Here is a 15,770-nt window from a genome sequence, read left to right on the forward strand (position 1 = left end):
GAACTAAAGAGCCTCTTGATGAAAGTGAAAGAGGAGAGTGAAAAAGTTGGCTTAAAGCTCAACATTCAGAAAACTAAGATCATGGCATTTGGACCATCACTTCATGGCAAATAGATGGGGAAACAGTGGAAACAGTGACAGACTTTATTTTGGGGGGCTCCAAAATCACTGCAGATGGTGACTGCAGCCATGAAATTAAAAGATGCTTACTCCTTGGAAGGAAAGTTATGACCAACCTAGACAGCATATTAAAAAGCAGAGACATTACTTTGCCAACAAAGGTCCGTCTAGTCAAGGCTATGGTTTTTCAGTGGTCATGTATGCATGTGAGAGTTGAACTGTAAAGAAAGCTGAGCGCCAAAGAATTGATGCTTTTGAACTGTGGTGTTGGAGAAGACTCTTGAGAGTCCCCTGGACTGCAAGGAGATCCAACCAATCTATCCTAAAGGAAATCAGTCCTGGAATATTCATTGGAAGGACTGATGCTGAAGCTGAAACTCCAATACTTTGGCCACCTGATGTGAAGAGCTGACTCATTTGAAAAGACCCTGATGCTGGGAAAGATTAAAGGCAGGAGGAGAAGGGGACGACAGAGGATGAGATGGCTGGATGGCATCACTGACTCAATGGACATGAGTTTGAGTAAACTCCAGGAGTTGGTGATGGACAGGGAGGCCTGGTGTGCTGCAGTCCATGGGGTCACAAAGAGTCGGACATGACTGAGCGACTGAACTGAACTGAACTAAGGACAATTAAAACAACTCACCCAAATAGGAGTATCTTCTATAGGTTTCTATAAAAGAGATTTTAAACATGTATAGTTTTTTCTATAGTGTTTAAAAAAGAATGAGTGGTAATAATCAATGAAACATATTTTGTCCATTGCTGTTAAATGTAATTTTCATAATTCCCTTAGGTTGAATATTATTTTATTGTCATTGATTGTTATTTATTTCTTTTTATAGGGTCCTCCTGGACTTCCTGGATTTCCAGGGACACCAGGTCTTCCTGTAAGTAGAATCTGGCTTCTTATTTTTAAAATCTCTTAAAACAGTAATCTAAGAAATATTATACATGTGTTATATCCCCTTTCAAAGGGAATGCCAGGCCATGATGGGGCCCCAGGACCTCAGGGTATCCCTGGATGCAATGGAACCAAGGTGAGATTTATTTGACTTAATCTTAGGCAATATGCTAGGTAATAATGAACTTAAACATTTCAAGGAATCAATATCGAGAATGTCAAAGAAGAGATATAGTAGCTTCATATCTAGGACAGACATGGGGTATGTTCTGAGTTAACATTTTCAATATACTGAAACATCAGTAATTCTTTAAGCCTGTATAATTAGTTGGGATATTGCACTGAGTTGAAGATTACCTACCAAATCCCTTTTGTGTTTTAGTGTTAAGTAGAATGAGAGTTTTTGCCATACATTGACATGAATCAGCCATGGGTGTACATCTGTTCCCCATCCTGAACCCCCCCTCCCACCTCCCTCCCCATCCCCATCCCAGTGCACTGGACCTGAGCACCCTGTCTCATGCATCAAACCTGGACTGGCAATCTATTTCACATATGATAGTATACATGTTTCAATGAATGAAATGAAAGTTAAAAAGGAATTAGGATATATATGTTTATACATATAAACACATATATATATGTGTGTGTGTGTGTCTATATTATCAGTTAAGAGTAATACTTGTGAATGTCATTCATCAGCTTTGATTTTTTTTTAAACTAGGTACACTTAAAATTTTCAAATCTTTCATATTCTTAAACTTTTTTATCTTGCCTAATAACTTCCTGAAGAAGAATCCTAAAAATCTATATATAATACACCACATCAGTTTTTACTATAAACTATTAGTATGAAACCTGAAACTTCTCCATCATAGAAAATAATGAATTTAACAAGTGTTAAAATAAAGTGTCATATGCTACAAACATTGTTTCCTGGCCTTCTTTTCTTTAGTCAAGACTAAATCCAAGTATTTGGATTAAGTATAAAGTGAGAGCAAGAAAAAAAGAGAGGAAAATTTGCTCTTTAAAAGCTTACAAGTATTTGTTTCCATTTCTTATTCCCTCACTTTTCTCCTTTTCCTATAGGTTAATGAAATATTATTTTCTGTGTATCCTTTTGATATTTCAATATTGCACATAATGCTCTGTGAAACTATTCTGAAATACCATAGATCTTTCTAATTAATGACTTTTGTCATATTTTATATTAGGGCATATTTAAAATAACTTGAACAAACTATTTTGCATTATGCAGGCCATCACATTTTATGATAATCATTGTAGTGTATACTTGTAGGCAATAAAGTTATTGTTACCTCCAATATTTTTCCAAGTCAGTGTCATCCTTGCCACTAATAATAATAATATTCTGATTTTGGATTTGTGAGGCTTACTTGTGTTTTTCATTTTTGCTTGGAGCAACCTTACAGTGATAGGACCAACATGGTGTTAGTTTGCATGGCATATTGCATGTTAAAGCAGGCTACATTCATGTGCCTATTCTGGTAATTTGATTGTTTTTTGCTAGCATGTCTTGAGCAACAAACAGACCACTAGCCAAAGTTTTAATTAAGACCAGATATATCTACAATGAGTATAGTATGCTATGTGATTAAAGGGATCTTTTTCTTTTCTTGTTAAGGCAACACCTTAGCAGATCTCATGATTCGTTTGCATTTGAGTCCCCTCCAATTATGTAAGCAACAAAATTTTTTAAAAGCATTATCTGCACCTGCAGATTAAATGGAATCTTATATTTCTAACTGTAACTGGGCTTCCCTGTGGCTCAGCTGGTAAAGAGTCCGCCTGCAATGCAAGAGACCTGGGTTTGATCCCTGGGTTGGGAAGATCCCTTAGGGAAGGGAAAGGCTACCCACTCCAGAATACTGGCCTGAAAAAAGCATTATGTGTACCTGCAGATTAAATGGATTCTTATATTTCTAACTATGTAACTAATTGAATGAACCCTAGAGATGGAGTCAAAATATATGGATTCTTTTGCTCTCTGTTTTCTAAACTCGATGTACAGGCCACTTCCTTTCTGTCTGGGCTTATTTTTTCCATCTGTAAAAAGTGGTGGAGAAAGGGATATTGGACAATAAGTCAAAGGCACATAGCTGTATCATTTACTCTTTTAAGCCTCTGACAAGGATGTTTTTAGAAGTACTACAGCACATGGGTATTTGAAAGGAGGTTGCATTGGGGTTCTTCTACAGCCATTGTAGCTTTTGTTTTCTAAACCAAATGTCCGTATTAGTACTTTACAATAGGGAGTGAGAAAAATTGGGTGCCTAGAGAACATAATGACCTGAAATTGCTAAAACTATTGCTATGATTGTACTCTTGGTGATGTTAATGGCATTCTTTCTTACCATCTTTTCCTCTTTACAAAAATAATTTGAAATAGTTTACAATAAAAGAAAAAAGCAATGGGGCAGTTAAAATATGAATCTATATAATACATGGGCAGGAAATTGGAGCAGATCATTAACTATTAAATGTGATGATAGACAGGAATCTGTGGTATGATTCTCTCAAAATGGATTTGTCAGAAGAAAATGACTAAAGTAGAAGATTTTTTTCCTTTATTTCTGATTGGGATTCATGAGTGGAGATAAAAGTATCTTAGAAGGTTGATTTGATATGGATAGTTGTTATCAAGGTAATTGAAAAGTGAAGGCTAATGAATTTTTGACAATCTGGAATGTTTCAAAGTGAATTTTGCAGAAATTTTTTCAGTAAGTTATTGTTTGTTGCTATAATGATGCTTTGTTTTTTGTTCCTCCATTCTTTTTATTTTTAACTCCTTCTAGGGAGAACGTGGATTTCCAGGCAGTCCCGGTTTTCCCGGTTTACAGGGTCCTCCAGTAAGTTATAAAATTTGGAATTATAATGAACACAGGAATTAACATAAGCAGAAGTGTACAAAGTGAGCTCAGTGCATTTTTATGGAACAAAATAGTACTTTTCAAAGTAATAAAGTAAAATGATTTTTTTAAGAAAAGAAGTTAGTAGTGCATAGAGCTTTCTGCTGGGTAAAAGCAATGACTCTGTAGTGCATATTTAATATAAATGTCATCTCTAAGTATCTTAAGATACCTTTTCTTCAGAATGGTTTTATAGCAACCTCTTCAATTTTGCTTGCTCCCTCCCCTCTCATTCATATAATTCCTTTTCTTTTTAATAATAGGGACCTCCTGGGATCCCAGGCATGAAGGTAAGTATCTCATATTGGAAAGGTAAGCATTTTAAATAAAGTATTTGGAAAGCCTGCATCTTCAGTCAGATGTCTCTGACTTCTATCTTAAAATGGATGCTTCTAGAAGTTGCACAGGTGCACATTTATGAGCTCTCCTTAAGTATTCTCCTTTGTTCTTGTGGTTTCAAGTACCTTTTATGGGCTGGTATGCTTGCAAATGTGTATATCACCCTCACAGTTCTTTTTGATACCTTCCTTGTTACATTTTGATTCAGTTGACCACCTGCTCCCTCTGGAAATATTCTTTCCCTCTGGCTTCTGCGAGGGAATATTCTGGAAATATTCTTTCCCTTTTCCTAATCTTTCTTCTGCATCTCCAGTCATTCTTCAGTCTTCTATGCAAGTTCATGTTATTCTATCTAGCAAGCATCAAGACACAGTCCTGACCCCTTCTTCCCTTCTATGCCTAGCAATATCATTAATGCTCATGGTATTGATTGCTGTCTAGTTATGGAACACCTACATTTCTATCTCTAAAACAGAGTTTTCTTCTGAGTTACATGCATGCATTAAACTTTTTCCCTGACATCTCCTGACTTATCTCCCAGACATTCAAATTAATGTCCTCAGAGTTAACCCAGACCCCCAAGTAAACCTTTTCCTCCTTCTGTTTTCCTCATCTCTAAAATTTGTATCACTGTATACCATGTACACTTTTACATGTACCAAAGCCTGAGAGTTAGTATTTGCATTTTCTACTCCTTCTCACATCTCCTCATTGCATACTATCTCTAAATACTGCTAATTTTGCCTGTAAGTATATATATTAAAATTCATCTACTTTTTCTTCATTTCCACTGCCAGCACACTAACCATAATGCCTCATCTGGATTAGTGTAGTAGCCTCTTAACTAGTTTCTTTTTTGTACCCCTCACCTCCCAGCATGATTTACTCTATACAAAGCAGCCAAGAATGATCTTTTTAAAATATAAATCAGTAATTTAATTTCTCTCCTTATAAACCTTCAAGGGTTTCCCACTGCATCCAAGATAAAGTCCACATTTTTTTCTATGGCCTGTAAGAGCTGAGTATTCTGGTCCTTGCCCCACATTTCCAGCCTTATCCCTAAGCCGCTTTTCCTTGGGCTCACTGATCACACCAGTCTGCATTAAGTTATTTGAATGTGCCAGATTCATCCCTTTCTGGGTCCTTTGTTCATGCTGCTTACATTGCCTAATGCTCTTCCCCCATCTTCTCCTGGCTGATTCATGATCCTTTAGATCTCAGCCTGAATGTCTCCTTCATAGATTGCCCTTCTTCACTGCCCAAACAAATTCTCTCCACTATTTCTTTTTTAAATTGAAATATATTTGGCATATAACATTGTGTAAATTTAAGGTGTACATGTTAATTTGATAAGTTTATATATTGTAATATGATCTCCATTATAATGATAGTTAGCCCCTCTAGGACATCACATGATTATCATTTCTGTGATTGTTCTCCACCATTTCTTTATCATGTACAATGTAGTTTTCCTTTATAGTCCTAAACAGAAAATTTTATCATCTTATTTGTTTACATGTTATGATATGAATTTCCCCAGTATATTATTAGCACAGTGAGAACAGGTGTCTTGTTTTATCTTCTTTGCTATGAAGCATCCAAAGCCTAACACAATTCTTGGCAAATATTAATATTTAATGTTTTTCATGAATGAGTAACCAAAGGTATGACAGGTTCTTAACAAATTGACTGTACTTCCATGTACTGTACCCACTTCCTCATTTTCCTTTGAACAGTAAATGTATTCATTTAACTACTGAGGTTGCCTAAATCTTTGAGGACACTTATGTGACAAATTGAATGCTTAGTTCATTTTTTGTATTCTGGCCAGCTTTCCTGTATTATAACTATTACTTACAATCACCACTTATGGTTTCTTTCAGGGAGAAGCAGGTAGTATAATTATGTCATCACTGCCAGGACCAAAGGGTAATCCAGGATATCCAGGTCCTCCTGGAATACAAGTAAGCATCTGCTGACTTTCTTCTTTGCCCTGTTGATTAAATCAGAGCACAGCATCACTTTTTTTTTAATCCTCAGCCTTATAGTATTCTCTATTTTCATTATAGAAATTAGCATCTGAGGTTTGATAGACATGGCAGGTATGTTGTATGTGAAAATAAAAGCAGTCTTGACCAGGGAGCTTTTTAAGAAGTGTGGCTTGTTCTTTTACCTTTCAAATCCAGTTTCCATGGAAATTTTTGTTTCAGAGTTTTGCAGAAGAAACAGCCTTCTATATAGTCTTATTTCTGTGCTGTGGAGATCAATAGGGTAGTAGGAGTAAATAGTCTGATTAAAAATTGCAGGTTTCCCATTCAAGGTATTTGAAGAATTCATTTATAACATTACCAGTTATGCATAATGTATTAACATATTTTGAAGGCTGAAAGAATAAAATATATGTATAGTGAATGTCAAGTGTAATCTTAAGAAAAATTGTTGTGTCAGGCTACACATAACATACACAGAGATGACAACAACTTTTGGGGATTTATAGATTAGGGAATTAACTTTTTTAAGGTTTATATTTCATGAGGATTGCTCCTTTTGCCAAAAATAAAAATCAGTTCTTTCTAAGATCACTAAGTTCTTTCTAAGATCACTAAGATACAATGTCAGGGACTTTTTTCATAAATCACCTTAATACATACTTGATATCACCCATCTATATGTTCTTAAGTATTACCAATATTTTCTAAATTTTACTGTATTATATTTGAAAATATAGCAGGAAACAGATCACCAGCCCAGGTTGGATGCATGAGACAAGTGCTCGGGCCTGGTGCACTGGGAAGACCCAGAGGGATTGGGTAGAGAGGGAGGTGGGAGGGGGGATCGGGATGGGGAATACATGTAAATCCATGGCTGATTCATGTCAATGTATGACAAAACCCACTACAATATTATAAAGTAATTAGCCTCCAACTAATAAAAATAAATGAAAAAAAAATAAAATTATTTGCTCAGTAAAAAAAAAAAAGAAAAGAAAATATAGCAGAGTACATGCAAAGCATATGTAGGTTATAAAGCATAATTACCCAATGAGCACTTATGAACCCAATGCAGTTTTTAAGAACTAGAACGTTGTAATTTTCAATCAACCTTTCTTGGCAGTCACATCCTTCTGCATTCCATTTCTTCTTAAAAGTAGTTTTATTACATGCACGTATATCATTAAACAAGAGTATTTAGCTTTTAAAGTAATATAAAATGTATGTGTAGTTTTCTGCAACTTTTTCTATTTGATATGTTAAGATCACCCATATTATTGTATATGACCTCAGTTCATTCAGTTTCACTTCCATGTTACAGTCCATTGTTTGATATACTAGAATTTGTTTCTCTGATCTCCTGTTGTTGGATATTTGGGTTGTTTGGAGATTTTTTAAATTATAAAATAACCCAGAATTTATATCCAGATATAAAATTGCTAGATTTCAAGGCAGTCAAATTTTCAGCTTATTAAGATGCCAAATTATGTTCCACAACAGTTACATCATTCCTTTAATTTTTGTCCCAGTTTTTCTCACTTCCCTCTTTGTGTTTAATCTTATTTACTTTTATTTTAAAATTAGAGAAGCCACCTTGAAACTAGTAGGCTTTCCCTTCCCATTTCTAGCATAAAAGCTCCACTAAATGGCCATCTTTATTGCTTCACATTTTAAAACTTCCTTAGTATATGTTTGTCCCATATTTATTGTGTACCACTGTAAAACATAAGTTCTCTAAAAACTGCATTCATTCTGTTTAGTTGAATTTCTTTATAGTCATTCAATCCTTTTATTCTACATTTTAAAATTCTGCTTATAGTACTTCAGAATTATAGACTTGTAGAACAGAATTCTAGCAACTAAACTTAAATTTCACCCTTTTAGTTCTTTATACAAGTTTTTTTTCTTATCCTTTTCTTTACTTTCTTTATAACAGGGCCCAGCTGGTCCCCCTGGTATACCAGGGCCAATTGGTCCCCCAGGACCACCAGGTTTGATGGTGAGCTTCCTTCTGTCATTTCATTTCTCCTCCTTGTCTTTCATTTTACAAATACTAATATTATTTGTACTACTTGAAAATATAATAAATTTGATCTATAGTTTTCTTAAGTTTTCTTATATAGGAGATTCTATAGTGTTATGGTGAATAATATATATGCTAAATAATAGCTCCATTTTATAGATGGAAAGAATGAGGTACACAAAAGGAAAGATTTAAAATAAAGTATCTTGGTGGTTAACTCTTGATGTGTCAGATTTGAAGTCACTTCTGGGGCCATCTTATGAAGTCTTCTAAGGCAATTCTTAAGTCACTTGATGAAACATGTTTCTTCAAGATGCAGTTTTCTGTTAAAAAGGAATAAAAATAGATATTCACACACACACACACACACACACACACACACAAAACATCAGCTTTCATTTCTTAAGGACCTGTGACAGAACAGTAGGATTGGTGAGGGTAGTGAATCACTCTGAAATGGGATAAGGATTTTTATTCCCCAGGAAAGAAGCAAAAACTTATACAGGTTCTTTACTACCTGTATCGTCACTTATATTTCTACTCTAATAAATTGTAAGTACTTTTACCCCTGAAATACTTAAATTTCATTTAAGTCATATTTTAAACTTAGAACTGTACTGTTGCCCTGTTAAAAGGGCAAGAAAATTGTACTTCAAAGTAATTTCTCATGTGCCACTCTATCTCTCATCTATCATATATTTAAATGACAGTTTTCATTATACCTTTATAGACTATACATTTTTGCTTGTGACCATTGGTCCTCTATTCATGAATGAAAGAAATAATGAAATAATGTTTGATAAATACTAGAAGATCTACCAGAAAAAGATTGTAATTTCTACTTTCTTAGAAATCTTCAGGAGAGGATTAGAAAACCTCTTTGTTTAGTTTGTTTTAGTTGTAACTATCTTGCAAAACATGAGATTTTGGAGCATGGCACTTTTTCCGAACTCTATTACAACCTTGGCCGACCCTAGGTGTATTGTTACGCCTTGAATTTCCTTAATTCTTGTGACCACATAACACATTGGCTCTGTTCTTAATGTCCCTGCAATTAACCTTGATTCAACGTCTTAGAAATGCTACCAAGGTGTAATATGTGAATAAATAGATCAGTTGACATCAGGAGGTAATATCCCTGGACAGACAAATGCCAATTTAACTTTTCAAACCTTAAAACATTCTCAAATATACAAATATCATATAAAATCAAATTGCATTAAAGAAGTAAACACACGCCTTTTAGAACTGGACAGTTAATTGTCTAATGGTACCTAAGTTTAACCCATAATTCTGATATGATAAGTTTGATATTTGTTGAGATTAATTTTTGCATTGATTTTTGGCATGAGTGCTACCCCACGGCCTCTACCCATCCTCGCATTTCTTCCCTCACCCATTTGTAGCCTGTCAAGAGAAGTCACCGCTATCATCTAGTTTTTTAAAATCAATTTAAATATGTGTCTCTGACAAGAAAACAATGAGAAAAAAACCTCAGGAAATATTATTTTAAAGGACTTTTTTCAGTCCTTACTTCTATGAAACCAACTTATTTTTAATATGCTCATTAATATAACTCTTTTTTCCTTTTTCTGTGTCTTTCACTCTTAGGGCCCTCCTGGCCCACCAGGACTTCCAGGACCAAAGGTAATTTTCTTTCTTCTTTTAACATCTTTTATTTGGTATGGATTTTTTCATTGTTGTTGTTATTGTCAGTGAGGTTTTTTATTTAATTTGTTTATTTTTTAATTGGAGGAAAATTGCTTTACAATATTGTGTTGGTTTCTGCCATAGTCAATGAGGTTTTAAATTCAAATCTCTCTCTTCAGGGGAATATGGGCTTAAATTTCCAGGGACCCAAGGGTGAGAAGGTGAGTAGAGAAAAAAGTTGATTATTCAACCCTCAGTTTTTTTCTTTCACAGTCATTTGAACTTGTCTTTTTCCTTCTTTCAACTAAATTAGCTTGCATGTTATATTATATTATTGTCTGTTTAAACTGTGAGATATTACTTTACTTATTTTATCTTGCAAACAGGGTGAGCAAGGTCTTCAGGGCCCCCCTGGGCCACCTGGGCAGATCAGTGAACAAAAAAGACCAATCGATGTAGAGTTTCAGAAAGGAGATCAGGTGAGTATGTAGGGAGGAAATCAATGAATATCTTGCTATGAAAGTGGCATTCCATTAAAATGCATTACAAGCTGGAATAAGGTTATTTGTGATAGTCTTTTTGAAAGAACAAGGATTAGAAATAATTAAAATTTAAAAAAAAAAAAAGAAATAATTAAAATTTTAAAATATCTTGACTGAGATATACTCTATATACTGTAAAATTCACCCATTTAAAGTGTACAATTACATTTATTTAATACATTCACAAGATAGTCAAACAATCACTACAATCTGATTTTAGAACATTTTCATGAGCTCCCTGAACAAAACCCCACACCTATTAGTTATCACTTAATATTTTTCCCTAAACTTTCAAATCCTGAAAGTTTAATTATATTAAACCACTGATTTAATTCTTGGCTCCAAAGATTTGCCTATTTTTGGACATTTTATATAAATGGAATCATACATGATATTCTCTAGTTTCTTTTTTTTATTATAATCTTTTCAAGTTCATCTATGTTGTAGTGTGTATTAGTATTTTGTTCCTTTTTATGGCTGAGTTAATAGTCCTTTGCATGTGTATTCCCCATTTTTGTTTATTAATTCATCAGTTGATGGACACTTGACTTTTTTCCCATTTTTGGCTATTATGAATAATGCCTTTATGTACAAAATTAAGTCATGGTAAGATAGATTGTCACTGTTTTAGATGACCACGTTCTCTACATTTCACTGATATTCAGGGAGAAAGATGGTATTACTGATAAATTACTTCTCTTCGGCAGCACATGTACTAAAATTGGAATGATACAGAGAAGATTAGCATGGCCCCTACATAAGGATGTCATGCAAATTCGTGAAGTATTCCATATTTTGGCAGGGGGAGGCCTTCCCAGGTGGCACTAGTGGTAAAGAATGTGCCTGCTAATATAGGAGGTATAAGAGATCCTGGCTTGATCCCTGGGTCAGGAAGATGCCCTTGACAATCCACTCCAGTATTCATACCTGGAGAATCCCATGGACAGAGGAGCCTGGCAGGCTACAGTCCATGGCGTCGCAAAGAGTTGGACATGACTAAAGCGACTTGGCATACATGCACTAGAGTAGATGAGGAGATAAAATTATATTATTACAAAATATTTTATAAGAATAAAAATCATTAATACTTTAATTTGAAGTGCTTTCTTGCTCTTTACCTCAAAACTTGGCTTGTACATACACTAAAAATTAACTGAAATAGGCAAAGATGGCTCTAGATTTTTTTTTTGCCTAGTAGATTTCAACTTTGAATTTGAAATATCTTTGGTTATAGTACATGAGTCTGTAGTTCAGCTAGTTAAAATTGTTCCTAACAGTACTAATAATTTTAATATTGCTTTCCTTTTCCCTACCACTGCATAGGGACTTCCTGGTGACCGAGGGCCTCCTGGACTCCCAGGGATACGTGGTCCTCCAGTAAGTAACCTAAAATTCTTTAGCATCATTTAATGTAAATCGATAATCTCACATAGTACTCCATGAACCAATGTAAAATTACTCTTGTGTATATAGGGTCCTCCAGGTGGTGTGAAAGGTGAGAAGGGTGAGCAAGGAGAGCCTGGCAAAAGAGTAAGTGTTATGGCTTCTAATATTCTTTGCAAAAAATTTTAAGCATGTCTTTGCGCACATACTCATGCACTGTGCATGTGTATAATTTTATTTTTTCCTCTTAAATCCTGCCTTCATTCCCTCAAAATGGCATGAATGACATATTTATTTATTTATTATAACATTAAAGTCCAGAAAGTCTACTGAAGAGAGTCCCAGGCTGGAAGAAAGCTTGTTATATCGTTTGACCTTATATTTTTAAATAACAAATTTATATTATTACATTTCCTTGAATCCTAAATAGGGTAAACCAGGCAAAGATGGAGAGAATGGCCAACCAGGAATTCCAGTGAGTATTTAAAATCCACCCTCCCCTCCAAATGGCAACATTTGTACATGTTGGTAAAGAAGCAGGATGGCAAAGAGGCTTGGGTTTGAAAATAGTTTAAATGAATTGAAATTATCCTTTCCATCTCTTTTAAATATGAGTTTGAAATTTTTCTGTTTTTCAAGACAGATTTTTAAGTCAGATTTATTGAGATATGATTTGTATAAAGTAAAATGAATCATTTTGGTGCACAGTTCTGTGTGTTTTGACAAGCACGTAAGTTGTGTAACAATCTCCATAATAAAAAACAGTTCCATCTCTCTCAAAAGTTCTCTCATGATCTTTCATAGTTATTCCCTCCCCTCCCCTCATCCAGTGTCCATTGAAGCAACTGACCTGTTCTCCATCTCTGTAATGTTGCTGACTCCAGAGTGTCATAAAAATGTGGAGTCATAGCATATACAGCTGTTTGAATCAGAATTCTTTCACATAGTATAACACACTGTATTGTATATCAGTAGTTCATTCACTTTTAATTCCTGACCATTATATGACTATATGCAGTACCAAGGTTTATGCATTTACTCATTGAAGGGTATTTTGGTTGTTTCTGGTTTTGACTATCATGAATAAACTGCTAAAAACCTTCACATACACTGTTTTGTGTGAACATAAGTTTTCTTTTTCCAGTTAAAGTTTTGACATATAATTCTAATTATTACCAAAAAAGAGGCAAGTAAAAATATGGAAGTCCAGGAACATTATTTCAGGCAGCCTTAGTATCAGGAGTATCCACCATAGATGTTAAAAGATGTTTTCAAGGACAGATAGAAAATTTGATGAAATTTGGAGACTACTCTGCAGGAAAGGGAGCATTCTTAATAAGACTGGAAGTTGTAAATATTCAATAGAATCAGATAAATTGATTTCTAAATAATTTTGCTAAACAGGCACTCCTCAACTTACAAACTGTAGCTTCATCAATGGCTTAGATATATAAACTGGCATAAGTGAAAGTGAAAGTCGCTCAGTTGTGTCCAACTCTTTGCAACCCCATGGACTATACAGTCCATGGAATTCTCAGGCCAGAATACTGGAGTGGGTAGCCTTTCCCTTCTCCAGAGTAGGGGATTCCAATTCAGAACCTTAGTTCCTGTCTTCTTTTGAAACAATGATTTATGCAATCATGATGTTCAATATTGCCTGTGTTTTTGACAGATATCCCTAGGGAAAAGGCTTTTCTCTGTTTGCACTGGGAGAAGTAAAATTAGGTCAAGTAATGGGATATTCTGGGAACCACCAGAAATGACAATTCTGTGGGGATGGGGCTTTGAAGAAGCTTCAGCCTGGTTCTTTTCCTTCCAGTTGCTGCTATGCTGCTGGTCTTTACCTTGATTGTGAGCTGTTGGTTTTCAAGGCTGCTGTGGAACTGAGGAAGGGTGATGGGAATAGAGCCACAAACCACTTTGTTCTTACCAAGATTTAGTCTCTTTTTTCCCCCAAAAATACATTTCCTGGATTGCTGCAAACCCTTGCTTAATTTCTAGAGTTCTAAAAAGATTGACCATTTTTGTCAATTTCCTTGGTGCTTTTATGGAGGAGAGGAATTTTGGAGGTTCTTTTTCCACCATTTTTGCTGATGTCACTGTCTTCTGTGTTTTTAAAGGGTTTGCCTGGTGATCCTGGTTACCCTGGTGAACCAGGAAGAGATGGAGAAAAGGTAAGAATTTTAAAACGTCGAGGGAACTGCTTTTATTCTGGTTAGCACAATACTTTTCATCCCAGTTATAAATGAAAAAATTCTAAGTAACTAGCTTTTGTATTCAAACTATACCTTCTTTATCCATCTTTTGATGTTATCCCCTTTTCTCTTATACCAATTCCTTAAATTTTCATTCACTATCCTAAATCACAGTCCATGTGATAGAAATACATGGAGAATTGTTTAACTTTAGCATTTCCATTGTTAAAAGCTGATGCCTTTACTTTGAGCATGTATCGGCAAAACTTTTGTTCTCCAGAAAGAGGATTCAGCACTATTTTAGTAAGGTCCTCATACTAAAAAAGGTTTATAGCTGTGAATTTAGAATGTTGCCACTAAACATTTCCATTCTCTAGGCAATGAGATTCTCTGGAAGCTCGTTACTAATTGCTTGTTGTTTTTTGTTGTTGTTGGTTGTTGTTTTTTCATTTGGCCATGCAGCCTGACTGAGGTCATTTGTTTAGTTCCCTATTTAAAAAGTGACTTTGAAAAAAATGTATGAAGCCCACAATTCCCATATTTATAGCAGATCACAAAACATCCATTTTTCCAATCTCTCTGATTTTTAATTGCTTTCTATGAAAAGCTTTGTTTTGCAGGGACGGGAACATGTTAGAAACTTGAATGTACCCAGAGGGTACGTGTTTTAATGGTGATTTTATCTCTAAACTAGATCCAAGTTCTAGACTGGTTTAAGAGGCACAACTAGAATAAAGGAAGATAATAAATACTCAAAGAATAAACTTTTGTTTTTCTATTTGTATGTGAAGTTATAGGACAGAGTATCTCCTTGAACTAAAAGAGGCTTATAGATAGATGAAAGGTTTCTATGAATAAGTCTCGAATGAAAGTAGAGGTGTGAGAGGTCTGCCTATTCTTGGGTCGTGGCCAGTGGGATAGCAGTTGAATACTGTGATCTTCACCTGTTGTAGCTACTGGTTACAGGTAACAGTTTTGTCTGAATTTGTCTTTCAGTAGATTCTAAGAGCAAAGTCACAAACCATTTATGATTTATTAGCTGTTCCTGGTGATAGTTAACTTCATCAGGCTTAAAATATCTGTCACTAATGGAAATGACACTAAATTTATGCCCCTGACAAGTTTTTTGAAAAAGACATGGCTAAATGTAAGAAAGGGGTAAAGATTTTAGCTGATTCTAGAAATACCGATTTTTTTCCATTTATTTTTATTAGTTGGAGGCTAATTACTTTACATCATTGCAGTGTTTTTTGTCATACATTGAAATGAATTAGCCATGGATTTACATGTATTCCCCATCCTGGTCCCCCCTCCCACCTCCCTCTCCACCCGATCCTTCTGGGTCTTCCCAGTGCACCAGGCCCGAGCACTTGTCTCATGCACCCAACCTGGGCTGGTGATCTCTTTCACCCTAGATAATATACATGTTTTGATGCTGTTCTCTTGAAACATCCCACCCTCGCCTTCTCCCAGAGTCCACAAGTCTGTTCTATACATCTGAGTCTCTTTTTCTGTTTTGCATATAGGGTTATCGTTAACCATCTTTCTAAATTCCATATATATGTGTTAGTATACTGTAATGGTCTTTATCTTTCTGGCTTACTTCGCTCTGGAAATACCAATTTTTTAATTCAGTGTCTTCTCTATGTTACAGCTAGAAATACCTTAGAAGTCTGGTCTATATATAAGGCAA

The 15,770-nt window shown here is 35.0% G+C and overlaps 1 protein-coding gene and 1 non-coding gene across 2 annotated transcripts in view; both read left to right on the forward strand.

Annotated features, from left to right (window-relative positions):
• The window catches only part of COL4A5 (collagen type IV alpha 5 chain), a 229,980-nt gene that overhangs the window by 125,784 nt on the left and 88,426 nt on the right, over nt 1-15,770 (forward strand). The window contains exons 5-17 of the mRNA XM_020898386.2: nt 966-1,010; nt 1,098-1,160; nt 3,841-3,894; nt 4,218-4,244; nt 6,177-6,257; nt 8,221-8,283; nt 9,919-9,954; nt 10,137-10,178; nt 10,344-10,436; nt 11,823-11,876; nt 11,973-12,029; nt 12,313-12,357; nt 14,003-14,056. Of these exons, the coding sequence (XP_020754045.1) occupies nt 966-1,010; nt 1,098-1,160; nt 3,841-3,894; nt 4,218-4,244; nt 6,177-6,257; nt 8,221-8,283; nt 9,919-9,954; nt 10,137-10,178; nt 10,344-10,436; nt 11,823-11,876; nt 11,973-12,029; nt 12,313-12,357; nt 14,003-14,056 (714 nt within the window). The remainder of the gene's footprint in view (nt 1-965; nt 1,011-1,097; nt 1,161-3,840; nt 3,895-4,217; nt 4,245-6,176; nt 6,258-8,220; nt 8,284-9,918; nt 9,955-10,136; nt 10,179-10,343; nt 10,437-11,822; nt 11,877-11,972; nt 12,030-12,312; nt 12,358-14,002; nt 14,057-15,770) is intronic.
• On the forward strand, nt 11,193-11,297 carry LOC139033299 (U6 spliceosomal RNA). Its single transcript, XR_011485913.1, has one exon. It is a non-coding gene; the product is annotated as a U6 spliceosomal RNA (small nuclear RNA).

The sequence above is a fragment of the Odocoileus virginianus genome, unplaced genomic scaffold (genome assembly GCF_023699985.2).
Source record: "Odocoileus virginianus isolate 20LAN1187 ecotype Illinois unplaced genomic scaffold, Ovbor_1.2 Unplaced_Scaffold_1, whole genome shotgun sequence".
Taxonomy (NCBI): domain Eukaryota; kingdom Metazoa; phylum Chordata; class Mammalia; order Artiodactyla; family Cervidae; genus Odocoileus; species Odocoileus virginianus.